This window comes from Podarcis tiliguerta (assembly GCF_965153285.1).
Source record: "Podarcis tiliguerta genome assembly, chromosome: 2".
Classification (NCBI taxonomy): domain Eukaryota; kingdom Metazoa; phylum Chordata; class Lepidosauria; order Squamata; family Lacertidae; genus Podarcis; species Podarcis tiliguerta.
In genome coordinates this window covers 42,081,216-42,100,021 of record NC_139535.1, presented here as the reverse complement: position 1 = coordinate 42,100,021, position 18,806 = coordinate 42,081,216, and the positions used below count along the sequence as shown (strand labels likewise).

The 18,806-nt window shown below is 40.9% G+C and overlaps 1 protein-coding gene and 1 long non-coding RNA gene across 5 annotated transcripts in view; one reads left to right on the top strand and one right to left on the bottom strand.

Annotated features, from left to right (window-relative positions):
* IL17RD (interleukin 17 receptor D) overlaps positions 1 to 18,806 on the bottom strand; it is a 52,047-nt gene that overhangs the window by 1,789 nt on the left and 31,452 nt on the right. For 2 of the 4 annotated variants that reach the window (XM_083421173.1, XM_083421172.1), the window contains exons 2-12: positions 14,765 to 14,822; positions 13,104 to 13,229; positions 10,766 to 10,884; positions 9,616 to 9,736; positions 8,803 to 8,847; positions 8,557 to 8,708; positions 6,283 to 6,348; positions 5,529 to 5,583; positions 4,362 to 4,472; positions 3,506 to 3,690; positions 654 to 1,593 (exon numbers count right to left, since the gene is read on the bottom strand). In XM_083421173.1, coding sequence (XP_083277299.1) covers positions 654 to 1,593; positions 3,506 to 3,690; positions 4,362 to 4,472; positions 5,529 to 5,583; positions 6,283 to 6,348; positions 8,557 to 8,708; positions 8,803 to 8,847; positions 9,616 to 9,736; positions 10,766 to 10,884; positions 13,104 to 13,229; positions 14,765 to 14,822 — 1,978 coding nt within the window. Of the gene's footprint in view, positions 1 to 169; positions 1,594 to 3,505; positions 3,691 to 4,361; positions 4,473 to 5,528; positions 5,584 to 6,282; positions 6,349 to 8,556; positions 8,709 to 8,802; positions 8,848 to 9,615; positions 9,737 to 10,765; positions 10,885 to 13,103; positions 13,230 to 14,764; positions 14,823 to 18,806 lie in introns of all 4 variants that reach the window. The other 2 variants (XR_014506626.1, XM_083421171.1) reach the window with 2 other exon arrangements.
* LOC310668704 overlaps positions 1 to 18,806 on the top strand; it is a 32,215-nt gene that overhangs the window by 8,497 nt on the left and 4,912 nt on the right. The window contains exon 2 of the long non-coding RNA XR_014506809.1: positions 9,482 to 9,573. This is a non-coding gene — a long non-coding RNA (uncharacterized lncRNA). The remainder of the gene's footprint in view (positions 1 to 9,481; positions 9,574 to 18,806) is intronic.

Below are 18,806 nucleotides of genomic sequence, written 5' to 3'. Positions count from 1 at the left end.
AAAAAACCGCAAGACGAAAAGACCCGCGGAACGGATTCTTTTTGTCTTGCGAGGCACCACTGTACGTGGCAATGCTGTAATAGTCAATAAAAGGGACTCCCCGAGACATGCTCGGGAGATGCCTCCCGTATGACACTTGTCACTCGTCTGTCGTTTATTTCAACCCAACACAGAAAAGCCTAACCCGGTGTAAATTTTAAGCAAGAATGAAGTCTAAAAGCAAGAAACACCCACACCCAACATATGGGGGGGGTCGGGGTGGAGTTGAAGTAAATATGGAATTCAGTGGAGAATTTAAAATTTATTTTTGGTCCCTAGCATCCCAAAACCTCCTGCTACTTGCTGATATGTTTTTCTAATTGCCGCATAGAATCATACAAGTTGGAAGGGACCCTGATAATCATCTAGTCCAACCCGCTGCAATGCAGGAATATACAGCTGTCGCTTACAGGTGTTGTCCCAATACATGGTGTTGTCAGCACCACGCCCTAACCAACTGAACTATCCTGCTAATTCTTCATTGCTCACAACTAAAATTTGGTGCTGTATTGTTGAACAGCAGATCAAGAGGGAGCATTATTCTATTCAAATGTCCAGTTATATAAATGTTTAGACTGTAACTTGAGTGTAGTTCACTCTCTGTTCCATCTTACCCAGTCCTGAGGAAGAGGAGACGCTCTCTGCAATGGAACAGGTTTCAATTTGGTCTGCTATGAGTCCTTCCATTAAAGGGAGTGATAATTCAGATGAAGGAACAGAAGAATCATAAATCCCAGAGTCCCTGGGCATATCTGGGAGATTGGCAGCCTTTACAACATGTAGCAGTGGCTGAAGAATGCAGCTACTATTCTGAATGTCCTGAGAGTCTCTGTCCTCGCCAAGATTAAAATGTTGCATCACACAATGAGTGTCTGAATTCAAAGGTAGAACAATATTTGCATCTGCTTTCAGGAAGAAATCCCCATCAGTCACTTGTTTACCGACTAAGTCATTTAGTACCAATCCAGAGTCGAATTTTTCCATCACTGGCTCTTGGTAATGTAAAGGAGGTGGGCGGAAGGGAACAAACTGCTTTTCAAACCAGTCTGGCTCCTGGTCGATATACTGGTGCATGTTGCAAATGGCGACATAAAGAGACCGCCCAGATTTGCTCCTGAAATAATTCCTTTTGCTGATGTGTACAGGATACAATTCTGAATCATGAAGGCTAAGATCTCTGGACTGTAAATGGGAGTAAAGCTGAGGCAGGTTATCCATGAGTTTGTACTTTGTAGTTAAATCCAGAATACCAGGAACGTCACCCTCACAGGAGTAATCAAAGTAGACAGCAATGAACTTGCAGAGGTCATGTGAGTTCTGTTTTGCATGGCGCAGCTTCTCTGCTATTATAGCTACAGCGACCAGAAACAGTTCCCCCTTTGCAGCATCCTTCTCCTTGGGTCCCTTATGCTTCCAGTTCTTTTTCTCCACAAAGTATTTCATTCCTTTGGAACACACAATGATAATATACTGGGACTCGTTGATTTTTCGATGAAGCCACTCTTTTTGCCCTTCTTTACAAATCCTCAGATCTTCCCATAAGTCTAAAGAAACCTAGAAAAAATATTATTAAAACCATCATCTAATGGACTGACATTTACTAAGCATGTATTAGTTATGCTCAGTAACTTGTATGTGGCTTAATGCACAGACCTTCATAAGTAGGGATGGAGAATTTGTGGATCTCAAGATGCTGCTGGACTACAACTTCCATCATCCCTGACCGTTGGACATGCTGCGTAGGGCTGATGGGAGTTGTAGTCCAATGGCATATGGAGGGCTACAGGTTCTCCATCACTGCATTATAGGTTTGTCTAAGAAGTTCATACTTTGAGATTATTATTTTTTGAAAGGTAATAATTTCAAGATAATAGGTGTGTTTGTGTGTGTGTGTGTGTGTGTGTGTGAACGTACACTGCACACACAATCCAGTTTATGATGCATGAACTGTAAAATAAATGCAAGGTTGGTTTACTTGCCTCAATCCTACATTATAACCCCCACCCAAGAATATAGATGTTTAGTTGCACAAAAAGCAGCAGCTTAATTACAAAAGCCACTGTAATACACACTTGGAGCTCCATGACAGTAAGTGCATATGTCAAAGGTATTTGTGTTGAACTGTCTCCAATATTGACGTGAAATTTTCATGCACACAAGATCTGATGGATGAGGCTAAGGCACTCGAGCATTAATTTGTACCTTTAAAAAAAATGGTACCCTTTCTAAAAAAATATGGTTTGTATCCAACCAAGTCATACCCAGAGTAGACTAGTTAAATAAATGGATGTTGATTTCAGTGGGTCTACTCTGGGTATGATTTAGCCTTCCTGAAAAGAATCTAAAGCAGAATACAGGCAATGACTTTTACAAAGATTTGACCACTAGAGGTCAGACATGCTTTATAAATCTCTATGCAAAAAATAAATCAGCATTTAAATTCATACAAACACCAATTCATTTAAACCTCACAGAGACAGGATTAACACTGAACAAATACAACTCTAAATGACTCCTGCAGGCTAATTCCACCCCCTCACTTTTTGCCAAATCTAGCTATTTAAAGTACAAATTTTCGAATATTAAAAGAGAGAGGAAAAAACAGAATTATGGGGTTGGAAGAGAGCCTAAGGGTTATCTAGTCCAGGGGTCAGCAAACTTTTTCAGGAAGGGGCCAGTCCACTGTCCCTCAGACCCACCCTCTCCCAAAAGCACCCCCCTCGCGAAAGGACCCCCTGACACCGCCACTCATGCCACCACCACCTCGTCTTCAGCAGCGTCAGCGGCATCCTCTGTCTTGGCAGGGTGCAGAGCCCATGCCGCTAGCCTGGGCAGTGGAGGCAGCCTCTGCACTGCTGCCGCTTCCTCCCGCTTGGCTCTTCCCGCTCGACCACTTCTGGGTGCCACCCCTTCCTTCCAGCTGAGGCAGCTGAGCAGGAGGAAGTGGTCGAGCGGGAAGAGCCAAGCGGGAGGAAGCGGCAGCAGTGTGGAGGCCGCGCCAGCATCACCACCTGCTCAGAGGCGTCAGTGGCTTCTGATTGGCTGCAGGAGCTTCCTGCAGCCAATCAGAAGCCACGTCATGTCGCAGAAGTCATTCCCCACACAGCGAGGCCTCTGTGCTGCGCCAGTTTAGCACGGGGGCTGACCAAGCAGATGGCAGGGTCCACAAGGTTTGCGTGCCTTAATTTGCCGACCCCTGATCTAGTCCAACCCTTACAATGAAGACTGCCTGAACCAATAGTGTATTAAGACATAGGAATAGGATTCCAGGGCTTTATGGAACCAACATTTCATCAGTATTTTTTTCCCCTTCCTTTTTAAAAAAAAATTGCATGGTCCACCAATAATCATTTCATGGCTAGGCAATTTCTAGAATCAGCCATTATGAGGCTCATGCTATTTGCATAACTTGTACAGGCCCACACAAGTAAATGCAAAGCACTGGCAGCAGCCAAAAAGAGTTTACCTCACAACCACAGAAGTCCTGGAGGAAATAGGCAAAGCACTGGATGACATTAATGTGCTTCTGACAATCTTTATTGGAATAGCAGATGAACACTTTGGGCCGAGGTCGTTGCCTTTCCACATGGAGGGCAGCAGAATAGGTTGAAGATTCTGAACTCTCCTCATCTAAATGGGAATAGATATTTTCTAAATTGAAACAAAAAGTAAAGGATTTTACTAGCTACATACATACAGGTGCTGCCATTTTTTCCGTGCTTCAGCTTGGAACTTTAGGAGTTGATACATTTGTCTTAATTTCCCAAAATATTCCATTTTCCCTCCAACTACTTAAAACCAAACCCTCTTCAGCCATTTGACATACTTGGAAGTCCTTACTGCTTGCCTGTTAAGTGAATGCTCACTGACTATGCCACTGGATAGCTGCTAATGGAAACATTTGGGTCTAACAGACATACACAAACAACTCTCTGCAGGTGCAGATTACTGTCATCCTCTACATGCTACAGCTGATCAGGGTTGGCCCTGTCATTAGACACCGTGAGGCAGCTTTCAGGGTGTTTTGAAAAGGCATTTGCTCTTCTACCTCAGGCAGCAAGATGCCATGGGCTAGCCCTGTAGCCCATATAGCGCAAATGCAGAGTCTCATCCTAAACATTAGAGAAGTACCACCACCACTTCTAACAGCAGAATCCAGCTTTAGAAACAACAACAACAACAATAACAATAATAGTAATTATACCGCACCCATCTGGCTGGGTTTCCCCAGCCACTCCGGGCAGCTTCCAATGTTTCCTTCCAATGTTAGCACTGCTACAGACATTTCCCTCTTATAATTCATCATGTGGAAAAATGCATACCTTGCTGCTTTTTGCGGCACATCACTGTGAAAAGTGTTGCAAATGCAGAGACGACAACCAATGGAACTGTAATGGCTATTGCTCTTATCGGCCCAGCCCACGGGGAGTGCACTTGGAAAAGTAGAGGAAAACCAGTAAATTAGCTCTTCTCAAATTGTGATATTCTTAACGATCTCATCTTCCTACTGTCATTGATGGCAAGCCTACACTATCTAAATTGCTTCTTTTTTTGCAATACTGCTATATTAAATCATATATTTGCAGTATGTTGTTCGTTTCTATTAAGTCCACTGTAGTGCATGCATCAGAAATAGAGGGCCACTCTCCCATCTCTATGTAATTGGTATGGGGGGCACTATTGCAAAAATTCCTCCACCCTATATATCTTTCCATCAATTATCACAATGATAGAATTCACCATCAATCCAGGGAAACTAGCACACAGTAGAGGGTGATACACCAGTGGCAGCCAACAGGGTGCCCTCTGGATGTTGTTAGATTAGACTGCACTACAACTCCCATCATCCCAATTACTTGCCTATGGCTGATGGGAAATGGAGTTCAGCAACTTCTGGAGGGCATCATAATGGCTTTGCTATACAAACTCCGCCTTGTAGAACAACCCAACCTCAAACATGCTTCACACTATTTAACATTGTGTGGATAACCCATTACACAGGGTACAGCACTGACAAGAGAGGAAGGGCCTCTGCCCTCTTCTTGTGATGTAATGCAGGGGTTCCCAGACTGTGATCTGCAGACCACCACAAGCTTCATTCAAGTGGTCTGCAGCATGTCTGTGAAAAACACAATCTGAATTCTATGGAATTCAAACTGTAAAGACAATATAAGAAATAAAGGAAGCAGCAAAATACAATATAAGAAATAAAAAGAAGCAATTACAATAAAATGAAACATCATATAGCATTTAAGCACAGCACATTACAACTGCTGCAACAGGCGGAATAATCATTAAGTGGTCCACCTCTGCAATTTTCTAGTGATCTATGGAGAAAGACCACAGCTGTAAGAACTTTCAGAGCAAAGGGTCAGTGTAGAGCTGGCCCATAACTTTTAACCTTAACTGGGAGTTAACTGGAGATTATGAATTATTCTTCAGATGAAAATGGCAAATTAACATCTCTTTCAAGTAGAAATATATCATACCTGGTTTTAATGCATAATGCATTGTTTTCCTTGTTGTATTGGTATCGTCAACCAGCTTTTTAAAAAAGGGAGAGAGGAGAAATAAATTTTAAATGCTTTATAGCAATATCTATATTTTTAGAGATAAGAATCACTACTAAGTACCCATGAGTCAAGAAAAAAGTGATGTTACTGGTAAAATAAGAATTGTGTACACTTTTTATTCATTTGATGAATAAAAGTGATGATTTGCCTGTGTGAAATACAGAAGCATCAAATACAGAAGCTTAGTATTGCCTCACAATGCTTTTTAATAGAATTGATTTCACAGAATCAACTGTGAAGCATCCAGTAAACAAAGAGCAACCACACACTGAACATGAATGAACCAGTTTGTCTTTTTTAAAACAACAACAACAACAACACAAATTAGAGCTATGAAATTAATTAGACATATTTGAAAAAAATAAAAAACTTCAAACATGTTGAAGAGTCTCTCTAACCCACAAATAATGTTAGTGTTAATAAGATAAGAATCAAGGTTTAAAACTCTTCTTTGGATCAAGAGTTACAAAGATAGCTTGATTTCAAGCTACTACCCCTATTTTTTATTTGAAAATAAGCAACCTTTTCACCATGGCAGTAATGTAATGATGTAGCATTGTCTAACTACATTCCGAGCTTCAAAGGAGATGCAGAATGCTGACACCTTTAATTTTGAAGGAGAACAATTTCTGTGAGCCCCAACTTCTCAGACTACAAATAATTGCATTACCTCTATTATATAATCTCCTGGTGAGACATTCTGAAGAATACAGCTTGTGACATCTGTATTTTTTTCCTACAGAGATATGAAATAAATTGTTTTCTTGTAAGTCATTTGTATGCATTTGAATGCCAAGCAGAAGGTGCACTCCCATTAAAAAGGAATCAATTTGGAAATTCATCCAGTACAAATAAAGGCAAACACAGAACAATGTTATTAAGCCCAAAGACTTTGGAGTCATTGATCAAATGAATGAATGAATGAATATTTATTATTTTTACCCCATCCATCTGGCTGGGTTTTCCCAACCACTTAGTGTCTCACATTAAGAAATCAGAGCCCATGACCTAAAATCCAATGGTGAACACAGGGCTGTGTTCCTTCCCAGAGTCAAATGAGAACTCTGCTGCAGTCACAGACTGGCTCAGCTGGTTCAGAGCCAAGCATATCAGACTGCCCAAGGGAGCAGATTCCAAAGACAAATACATATGATTGAAAGCAATCAGTATTTAACCCAAGGAAATTAGAATTGCAGTTCTTGTGGCCTTTGGGTGAAAACCTTACATTAGCATTCAATAGAAGGATGTACAACTTTAAACGACCCTTAGCCCAGATACATTGCTTACTGTTCTCAGGTTGCAAAAAAACCCAGAACAAAAATCCCAACCCCCACCCCCAAAATGCAGGAGCACTTGTAAAATTTAAACCCAACTTTCACTCTCAAAAAAATAGCATGCATGCATACTGATATATGATGAAAACACTGTGGTGTATGTCTGTGCTATCAAGTACTTTACATGCTGCAGTACTAAAGTCTAAATACTGTATTATCCTATTCTATGTGGATCAATCCAATGTGAATAGAAATAACTGCTGTGATCCCATTGTTGTGGCACAGAATGATTGAAAGAGATCCAAGTTTTGCACAGTGGGCATGATCCAGGCAATATTGAGCACTTTCAAATCCCATTGATTTCAATGGATAAGTCGGGCACCCAGTGAAATCTATCCTATTGAAAAAAACATTACATTCAAAAATGTTTTAACTTTAGTGGGAGTGTTCCCAATGGGTTTTCCTAGTTAGAAATTCCTGGGAGCAACGTAGCATATTCTCCACTCAGCTGTAATAATCAGTGAACCTCATCCCAGAAAGTTCACTTTAAGTACACTGATGAGCACAGCAACCCCGCACTCATATTACATCACAATCAGAGATACACTGGCAGCAGGTCTGCTATATCCAGAACACAATCTGGGAGGGAACATGCAATTTGAAAAACAGAGGGGCGAAATGACAGATGCATGAACACAGTTCCTGGAAATTCTACCACTCTTCCCTAATCAGAGGCCATGCTGCTGCTGATGCCAAATGATGTCCACAAACAGAGGGAGCCAATCCACACAGGCCAGTACATTGAGAGAGAAGTATGGCACCAGATCTAGGACTGGCAAGCTGTTTTGCCACTGAAATGGGTGCCCATAACTCTGCCCTTGTTCATCCACTCCACCAGTGGGCTGGGTGCATAGATTCTGTGTGCCTGTTGAGATGAAGCATGTTTTTCATTTCATCAACATAGTGGAGCTTCTGCTGAATCCTACTGCTCTTCAGCCAATGTTAACTCCTATACAGTCGTACCTTGGTTTTCAAACAGCTTAGTTCTCAAACGTTTTGGCTCCCAAACGCTGCAAACCCGGAAGTGACTGTTCCGGTTTGTGAACTATTTTTGGAAGCTGAACATCCGACAAGGCTTCTGCGGCCTCCGATTGGCTGCAGGAGCTTCTTGTAGCCATTCAGAAGGCGCACTTTGGTTTCTGAATGTTTTGAAGTCGAATGGACTTCCGGAACAGATTCCATTCAACTTCCAAGGTACGACTGTATTTAGGAACTGTGCCCTAAATCTGCTGGAAATTAGGTCCGCCAGCACAGAGCTGTTAACACTTAACTATCAGTTAGTCAAATTTATTTGCTAAAAAGCATTGGACACCACTAAACTACAATCAATCAACTTGTGCGATACATTTTAACATAGATGAGCCCCAGCACATTGGAACCTGTTTCATGCAGTAAAATGTTGTCTGGTCTGTTAGAATGCTAGAACAAATATAGAAACCATGTGACATATTTATGCCTATCAACCAGTACGGAAGATTTTTATTTGTTCTGCTCAAAAAGGAAACTGTCCAAAGAATCTCTTTCAAAAACTTGTCCCTACAGGAATTTTATGCTTAACAGTTTCATGTACAGTGCATTGTGAACCATGTTATAAATCATGCTGAGCCAACCTGTTTGCAAGTCTTCTGTTTGAAGTGTCCTTCGTTTTTAAGTTTGTAGTGCAGATAATAATATCTGAATCCAAAATTATGCGGTGCATGGTCAAAAGACACATGCATATTAAAGCCTTGCTGGGTAACGTTCAGATTCCTTGGCTTCCAGACTATCAAGGAAGAGATATTTAAACATTAATTACTATTTTAGGAAAATTATTAATTATACAATCCTCATTCAAGGAATGCTGAGCAAATACTTACAAGGTTTGCAGGCTAAGTTTTCTGGCTGCAGTAGCAATTCACAGGCTAGCAAGGAAAAAAAAACAATGGATTCTTTAAAACTCAGGTTTTACAAATAAGTATACATCCTTCCTTTCATCCTTGATGAGTCCAGGTTGGGTTATATCATATATTATATCACAGGCTTCAGAATGTCAAAAAATTATTTATCTGTTACCTGCCTAGAGTCCTTGGAATAAGGCAGGTCAAGGATTCCAACAAATAGCTTACACAAATATAGCAGTTTCCCATAAATTTGCTGGGCATCATATAAAAAGCAGGACCTCCTTTACACCAGCAAGTCATGTGACCCTCACTACGTGAAGAAGAAGAAGAAAAACAGAACCCCAGGGTCTCTAACCAATTGCTGAATTGTAGCATCAAGCAATTATAGCATCAAGCTTTGAAAAAATAGATTCAGACAATCAGGTTACTCATAGGATGGCTGAAAATGTCATTTGAATCTTATCCTGATAGGTGACAAGCAGAGACACAACCTTATAATGCTATTTTACCTTCCTAAAAGCAATCATGGGGAGATGGGGGGAGGGCCAGAGCAATCTGAATGCCATTAAATGAACTTACTATTAATGTATCAAAACATTTCTTAACACTTCCTGTATTGTTGACTGTGATTCCTATTCCCATCTTTCTTTCCAAGGCCTCCAAATTTATTTGAAGTAGATTTTAGCTGGAAGTGGAAACTTTGGCGTTTCAAGTTGCTACCTGCTTTGCTTAAGACACAAGACACAGGTACCTTTAAAAGCAGAAAGTTGCAATTGCCAATGTACTTACGCCGAGTTCTGAAGAAAAATGGGTGGTAGTTGCTTTCGTTCTTAATGGATGGGAAAGGGACAACCTTCACAAAGTAGTCAGTTTCAAATTTCAGATTGAGAAAAGACTGAGACTCCACTCCCTGCAAATGGTTGGGGGGGGGGGAGAGAAAGAGAAGATAGAAATTAAAGCCAGTCAGTAACGTATTTTAAAGCTTGCTGCATGGTCAACTTGAGTGCAAGTATGTTTATTTGCCATCTTTCTTCTTTGCAAGTGCTTGAAGCACATGGGAACCAAAAGGGGACTAGACCCCTTACTTTTTTGAATGACTTAATTAACAACTCTCTTAAGGAGGGGCACAGGCGGGTTCATGATTTTGCAGAGACTAGGGCTGGTGGGAGTCAGGAGTTTGTAAAAGCCTCTCTCTCATAAAGTGCTGGTTCTTGGTATAAACAGAAGCTAGAAGTCTCTTGGCTTGTCCCATAATATTCTTATCAGAAGCAACCCCGCCCCCCGCCCCCCGCCCCCCGCAAAGTAGTCATACACTTTCCTTCTGGCACTTCATATAACTACCATATTTCCTTGCTGCAAAGAGGTAAGCAAGGGAATTTTCAAAGAGATGTAGTATGCTGTGCTCTGATAAAAACAGGGAAAATGTGTTCCAATAATCAAAGTCACATGTACCAAGAAGCTCCACTAACTTCAAATAGGCTTCTCATAAAATAATAGTTCTGGATTTTTTACCTGAATTATTCAACACTTTCTAAAAAAATACTATTTCCTTAAAATACACTACTTAAAGGTAAAGGTACCCCAGCCCGTACGGGCCAGTCTTGACAGACTCTAGGGTTGTGCGCCCATCTCACTCAAGAGGCCGGGGGCCAGCGCTGTCCGGAGACACTTCCGGGTCACGTGGCCAGCATGACATCGCTGCTCTGGAGAGCCAGAGCCGCACACGGAAATGCTGTTTACCTTCCCGCTATAAAGCGGTCCCTATTTATCTACTTGCACCCGGGAGTGCTTTCAAACTGCTAGGTTGGCAGGCGCTGGGACCGAACAACGGGAGCGCACCCCGCCGCGGGGATTCGAACCGCCGACCATGCGATCGGCAAGCCCTAGGCGCTGAGGCTTTTACCCACAGCGCCACCCGCGTCCAAAATACACTACTTACAGTCCATTTATAACTTGAATTCAGCTGCTTTGGGTCTTTTAAGACCAACTGTTGACATTGTCTTCCCTCTGATTTCAACTCTTCAAGTATTACTCGAAATCCCTTCAGAAATTCAATACCTGCATACATTTAAACAAAAATCAAATACATATTTAAAGGCTGGATGTGTATGTGTGTTTTATATACGATGGATATATATTCATCAGCTGGTTCCTCCCATGTGACCTTCCCCTCCAAAAAAACTTTGTACTATTAACGGTGCATCATATGAAAAAGCCACACTAAAGTGGTTCCCACAGCGTTGAGCTAATGCTGGAAGAGTGCTCTGTGATATTAAAATGCCTGGGGCCAACATGCAAATAACCACATTTTTCTTTTTTAATGTAGCACGTGTAGCACAGAATAGCACATGTAGCCCCTCTATCTTACTTTGCTAGATGATGAGCACAAGCTGCGCTTACATCCTGCTCAGAGGCAGGCAGCCACAAAAGTTGTCTGACCTTGGCACACAGCCAAGGCATTTGGATGCCAGGCCTGTGTCCCTGAGCATGTGCCGAGGAGCACTTGAGAGCACCTCTCATGAACAGCAAACAGGGCCTCCAAAGTACAATTCAATTTGAAAGAGCCCCAGGCCTCAAGCTTGGAGATAGGAAGAAAGTCCAAAACACCTACTGAATTTCAGAAGTGTTCAAAGTGGCTACAGTTCTGAAAACAACTGAAAACGTCAGGTGAAATTTGGTTTGGATGAGGATCATGTTAACAATGGTTACAAGGCTCAGAAACAAGTGTGGGTTTTTTCTTTCTTTCTGTTTTTAAGACAAGGTGCTTTGCATAACTGGCCTACAAAGAATCTTGTAAATCACACACACTTTAGAAGAAAGGCTAAGTTTGCAATCTACAGTGCTTATACCATTCATGAACAAAACAGATTCTGAGTAAGAGGCTGAGGTGAAAAGAGAATCAATCAATTTATTTATTACGGCCGTAGGCCCATACAGGAAAAACATAAGTAACAGCTTGTGCACGTGGGGAAAAAAAAAAGAGAAAAGAAAAAAAAGAGAATCTAAGCACAGCGCCTGATAACTGTGTTAAAGACTGGGGGACACACCCATAGTCCAAAAGTACTTAAACCAAAACTGGATTACCATAGTTTAACTCTGGATATTTGTTGCATTTGAATGCAGGTTTCGAAACTACACACACACACACACACACACGAATATCTTATTTCAGGGCTCTAAATGATCTTGCAATGGGAAATACAAATGAGCCACCCACTGTGTTCTTAATATTTAGAGGAACAAAAGCAGTGTTTGTGCTAACATATAGACCATGAAAGAGAAGAGTTAACGGGCTCCCTGTTACCTGAGATCCTTCAACTACAGTTCTCTCTTGATGCTTTCAGAAGGATTAACCTCTGATCATTACAAGAGAAAGCACCAAGCTTTGTATCCCGTGGAGATTGGATGCAGCCAAACCTGCAGCTGCAGATTACCAATTCAGTAACTCTGCACTCTTCCAAGCATTGAGTATCACTTCCACATTCCTTCTCTCTATCTGCTCATTGTTTTCAATTCAAAATTCATCAGCGGTAAGCTGCATGTTATCAAGCTTTAGATTTTTCTATTTCCACAAAATATATTTACTAATTCTTCGGCAAAGTACATTTCTATAATCAGTTCATGACCTCAGCCCTTTTTGAAAGGCTAACAGATTTAAACACACACTGAAAGACACAATTGTTCTGTAAGGTGTATCCCTGCATTGAATTTTGTTTATAAATGCTGTTTATACTTTCCTTACTTTATTCTTGGAAGGTACAAGAATTCACTAAAATCTATTTCCAATTAAGCATGTCTCAAATCACAATTGTAAATGGAAAGCAGGAGAGGCACAAACAATCTAACCTAGAGGGGGATGAATCAAATTATGCACCTTTAAGAACCAGTGATTTTAATGGGAGAGGGTTAAACATGCTCCCAACCATTCAAACCTAATCTGGGCTGAAAGTGATTTTCAAAGGACTTCTTAAAGATTTAGCAATTGTACAGAACTTGCCATTTTTTAAAAATGGGGAGGGTACCATTTCAAACATTGCAAATAAGTGTCCTTCATGCTAGAGTGCTTAGTTTAGCTTATTTGGACAGCCTGCAGCTCATTTCCTAACAAATTTTCTCAAGTTTCTAGCCCAAATTTTAGGGGGATTAATTTCAGGAGATTTGAGAAGAACCGGATGGTGACAATAACAATTCTACTTGGAGCATCCATGAACAGAAGTCATCAACTAATTGCTACTACAAAGGGCACATGAGCACAATTTCTTTTTTATTCTACTTACCAATGGGATTTGCTGTCCACAGTATTGTCACGGCAACTTGATCAGAGCATGCATACTGGCTAATAGTGATGTTCTGTACATCACCAATTACATGCTTTCCCAGTGAGCTCAAATAAGGAGTGCAGTCTAAAGAAAGAACAATCGGGTGAAATACGTTTAATCCAGGCCTTACGCAAAGACACATTCACAAGCTTAGCCAATATACTTTTTTTAAAAAAAAGTTCTGCAGAAGATGTTCCTGCTATCTATCAAGCCTCATAATTCTGTTCTGTAGATGACTGCTCTGAGATCACCACCATGATATAACTATAAATTAGTGAAAGCTCCTATTCTGCTGCACAATTCAAATGAAGGACAGCAAGAGCTTCCTATTAGCAAAAATAGAAACCTGTCTTTTAATAGGAAGTTTTGAGCAAGAGCTTCCTGCAACATCTGGGTCAAATTAATAGCTAGCTTTCCATTTTCGGATTCCTGTTGCTAAGGCTTTATGCTCAAAAATGACAATCTTATTCCATTACTTTTGATTTCTTTTCAGAAGAACAAAGAACAGATTTCGGGTAAATAAATCTTTTGTACTTGACAGAAAATAGCTTTTAAGAATACTGACTATGGAAAGGTGGGAAAAAGGTATCCATGGTCCACATTAGAAATAAACTATTAATGACAAAATTTTATGTACTATGAGATAGGGTCCAATGTTAACAAGGAAACACAATTCAGCAAGAATTAACATGGTAGATTATTCACTTTTATGGGGTTAAACATGGGTGGATCGTAGCCTGGCTCTCTAGTCTCTGTTATTTCCTCATGGTGATGAAAGCTGTAGCCTTTATGAAATACCCTGTATGCAGCAACTACAATAGTGAGAGTATGCAAGAACGGCTCCCTTGGACTTCCTTTCTTCCATAACCCAACCAAAGATCCAGTAAAAAGCAGTATCATCTGCCTTATTTGCATAAGCATGCCATAGGATGTAAGTAGCTTAAAGCCCTTTAATTCTCTTCTCTGTGAACAAGTGTGTTGCTGCAGTTAGAGCACCATCCCTAGTGAGATCCAGCAGGCTTCTTTCCATTCTAGATGAGCAACATAAGACAATTCTTATTCAAACAGGCATCCCTCAGTTACCAGAGCTCTCTGAATTTTACTGTTTTGTTTATTTGTTCTGGTGAGGTTGCTTTTTATTGATTTATCATTTTAATCGTCTATGTTGTTACAAATTGTGCTTGTACACTGCTTTGAATGCTTTGTTTTGCAGAAATGTGGGTTATAAATGACATGAAATAAATGGCTGGGGAGGCAAGTTTTGGGTAGAGACACATATTATGCACACACAGTTTTTTATGTTGTTACCTGTAACAGGCCTACATTAGGTGCATTAACCTCTGGCCCTCCAAATGTTGCAGGAATATAACTCCCATGATGAGATCATTAACAAAGCTGGCTAAGGCTGATGCTCGACAACGTCTGGGAGATAAGCCACTCTGCTCTAAATAATTAGATTAACTAAATAAAATGTGCTAATTCAACAATTCTCTATTATCACTGTTGATTTTTTTTAAAAAAATAGATTACTTCAATACATGGTGTTAAAAACTAATTTAATACATTAACAAATGAAATGAGTAAACTTGTTTCCAGAGGAAACAGGAAGGAGAACTTACTGTCATACTTAAAGGTGATATTAAGTAACCCGGGATTCTTTCCAATTGGCGATAAAGCCTACAGAGAAACAAGAGAAAAGTTTGAATTTGAAGATAACTTGGACTCAGCTCACACATGAATTCATTTGGCTCTTCCATCTCTGATGACTTTAGCTGAACGTTAATTGCCTCCATTGGAAAGCATTGTGCTTCAAGTGATCTTTTGTTAGGAGTACCTGTCCAGATCACAAGTCAGGAAGAAACCTAGTAAAAGTATGAAATCCATACAACTGTGATAGCTATTTAATGCATTTAGGTTGCACACAAGGAATCAAGAACATGTGAAAAATTAGCTCTACACACACAAACACTTATTCTTCAGGTAAATAAAATAATACTTGCATAGAACAAGCTTAACCGAAATTAAAGTAATGTTGTAATAGCATAACTTGGGAAGGAGGCACACCAGCACTTGAAGACTCTTCAGTAAAGAAAACTGCATTTTCAGACATCTGAATTTGCAGCCTACACAGAATATCTACCCTTGTTCCAACACTTTGAACATCTTGTACTACCACTAAAAATTGATACTCAAGAATGAATAATGAAAAGAATAGCTATATTATCCAACTACAGTTGACTATTTCCTTTCTTTCACAAAGCTTTTTGCAAAACCTGCCTGGGCAGCTTCTTTAAACCACCCCTCAGCACTATTCTTGGCCTCTATAATTGTGGTAGGAAAACCAAGCACGGTTTTCTATTCTCTCAGTACAATCAATGGATTAAATTCATTCCCTACCTCCTACAGAGTTGCAACACAAGTGAATTTAGGTTAGGAACTCCAGGCTAAAAGTTTGTTTTTCACTTTAAGAGGCTTTTCATCCTGTGGGAATGTATTGGAGAACTGTTCTGAGTGATCCTGCATTTCAGCTTCCAGCCATTCCACGTTAAAATTTAAATCAGCTGCTGATCAGACATTCACTGTTTATAAAGCACTAATACCTGACCAATTATGACTATTTACTGGGTTGGGATTTTACTGTTCAAGCATTGCTTTAAGATGCCAGATACTCTTACTAGCTCAGAGGAAAACTGTTATCCATTTTAGCAGGATGCCAATTTTAAAAGTATTCCATATTTTCTAAAGCCATGTGGTGAGAGTAATGGTTAGAGCGTCAGACTAGGACCTGAGAGACCCCACTAAAAGTCCCAACTCAGCTATCAAGCTCACTGGGTGACCTTGGGCCGGTCACTGCCTCTCAGCCTAACCTACCTAACAGGGTTGTTGTGGGGGGTTAAATGAAGAGGGGGAGAGCCATGTACACCACCTCCAGCTCCTCTGAGAAAAAGGTGGGCTATAAATGCCATAAATAAAATAGAATGAATAAAACATGGAAAATCAAACTTCTGGCAGTATTAGGTTACAAATGAATACTAATTGTGCTCACAAAACATGTAGAGGAATCCCAATGAGATACAATTATTATTTATTACTCAGCAGTCCTCTGTAAGTTCCTCCCAAGGGATGTATGCTAATAGGTATATAGTTACAAAGCAGAGAAGGATAAATCTTTCTAGTCTGAGAGCCACATTCACTCAAATGTACAGTGGTACCTCGGGTTAAGAACTTAATTCATTCCGGAGGTCCGCTCTTAACCTGAAACTGTTCTTAACCTGAGGCACCACTTTAGCTAATGGGGCCTCCTGCTGCTGCCGCACGATTTCTGTTCTCATCCTGAAGCAAAGTTCTTAACCCAAGGTACTATTTCTGGGTTGGCAGAGTCTGTAACCTGAAGCATCTGTAACCCAAGGTACCACTGTAATCTTCGAGAGCCATATGTCCGTGGTGGACAGAGCAAGGGGTGGAACTCTTACCCACTACATTCCAGCAGCCAAACAGCAGTCAGTGGTTTCTACATAGGCAAGCAAGAGGAATGCATAGTTACGCTATCTCTTCCTCAGCCTCCATTCAGTCCTCTTCTTATAAAGCAGGAGCAACAAGCTATGCAAGGCACAGTGTGGGTTTCAGTAGTTGTGTGAAACATATTGGTCTTGCTTTGGGGACAATTGTGTCTCTACTGTCTTAGCAACAGAAGCACAAGTTTTACAGTGGAACCTTGGTTCTCGAACATTTGGGCTTCTGAACGCCAAAAACCCGAAAATAAGTGTTCCGATTTTTGAACGTTTTTCGGAACCCAAATGTCTGATGCGGTTGTCGGCTATTGTTTCCAGGGCGCCTGTGCCAATCGGAAGCTGCGCCTTGGTTTTCAAACGCTTTGGGAGTCGAACGGACTTCTGGAACAGATTACATTTGAGAACCAAGGTTCCACTGTAGTATCAAGTGGCTCCAATGCAGAGTGTAGTATAACTAGCTACTTGCATCTTGGGCTGCTAGGGCTGTCATCCAGGTTGGATGCTTCAACAGCCAGCTGACAAGTGTGTCTTTCCAGTGCAAGGGATTAGGCCACCTGCCATATAATTTCTATACTACATGTTTTGGCCCACAGGCAAAAAAGCATTTCCACCCCTGGTCTATCCTGATGGTACACTGGCTCTCTAGAATCTCTCTCAGTCTTGCTACCTAAAAAACCTTATAACAAGAGACTGGACCTGGGGTGAAAAACCCATACTTCACCACTCAGCTATGGCCTGTCCCCCAGTCCTTCATAGGGGTTTAAGCAACTACAAAACCATGGTGTGTCTCGATTAGACACGCTCTTGCAAATTTGCAGGAGGCCATGTTTGGTAACAGTGCTGCACTAAACAAAAGGATTCTGTATCATCAGAAGCATGTATAAACCTGTAGTGTTGCTCACCAACTTTAAAAGTCAAAAGCAGGTGTAGGGAAGGGAAAACAATGCATCCGGCTGTAATTAGCATCTGAGTCAAATCTCTTTTAAGGAGATGTAAACTGCTACTTAAAGGATCAAAACAGATACTGTTTAGTGCTTTCAGAGTGCACCTTGTAATCTGGCTACCCTGTCTAGTTGCCTTTTCATTTGCTTATCTTATCTTTAGGTTTGAGCATATCAAGTTTAAAAGGGTTTCCTGAAACAGGAAGGAGGCAAAATTACCTCCCAGTAGTCTCTTCTGTTGTCGCTAAATTATGCCTTGTTAGAAGCAGATGAAAACCTTTTCGGTCATTTACTACTAAACAAGAACATAGGCCAGCCACAAAAAGGGTGGGCGAAATGTTTTTACTATAGTGGGTTTGTTGTTGGCCTATGGTAAACTCATCCACTTTATGTTACGAGTGCTTGCCACAGAGAACATAGGCCATAGTGGTCAGGACTGGATTAGTTGCTGTGTGAAAGCACCATACAATCTGCAACAATCCTCTGATGATAAATCCAGGGCCTAGTTAGTAGGAAAACACACTGCTGAAAAAGGAGAAAGAACAAGGTGAGCTATACTGCAACACTGAATACTATTTGGTGTCAAGAGCAATGCCCATTCTCACAATCCCCTCTATACATGACAATGCAGCATTGAGACAACATGTGCAGCTTATCAAAGATCCTCTTTGTCAGCCTCCTCAGGTTAAAGTATTCTGCATTCATAACTGCCTCAGCACATGGCTCCTGTGGGGGTCTGGCCCTGCCAGGCAGCAGGGTGAAGAAGTGATTTTGCTTCAGGAGGCACCCTGAGGAGAATTATCGGTCTCTGAATGGTGCAGCAAGGCTTCTTTAATGTGTTGGGCTGAGCAGTGTGTGTGTGTTTGTGTGTGTGTGTGTGTGTGTGTGTGTTTTAAAACCACAACAGCTATACACCAAGCCAAGCAGAGTCAGAAGAACGGACCTTTCAAAATGTGCTACCACTGTGCTATCCATTTCACTTCTGTTGGTTTATGTACTGTTTTTCTGCCTTTAACTTCCTGCCCCAGGCGATTCAGAACTTTAAAATACCAAAGGATGACAAAAGAGAACATTTAAACACCAAGTGCGCAAAATAGAGCAGATAGTAATTAAAATAAATCAAAAGCCTAGCAGAAAAGCTTGTGCATATACCAAGGATGAAAGCACCTGGTTTCCTGCAAATAGTCCTGGGAAGGGTAGTTTGCACC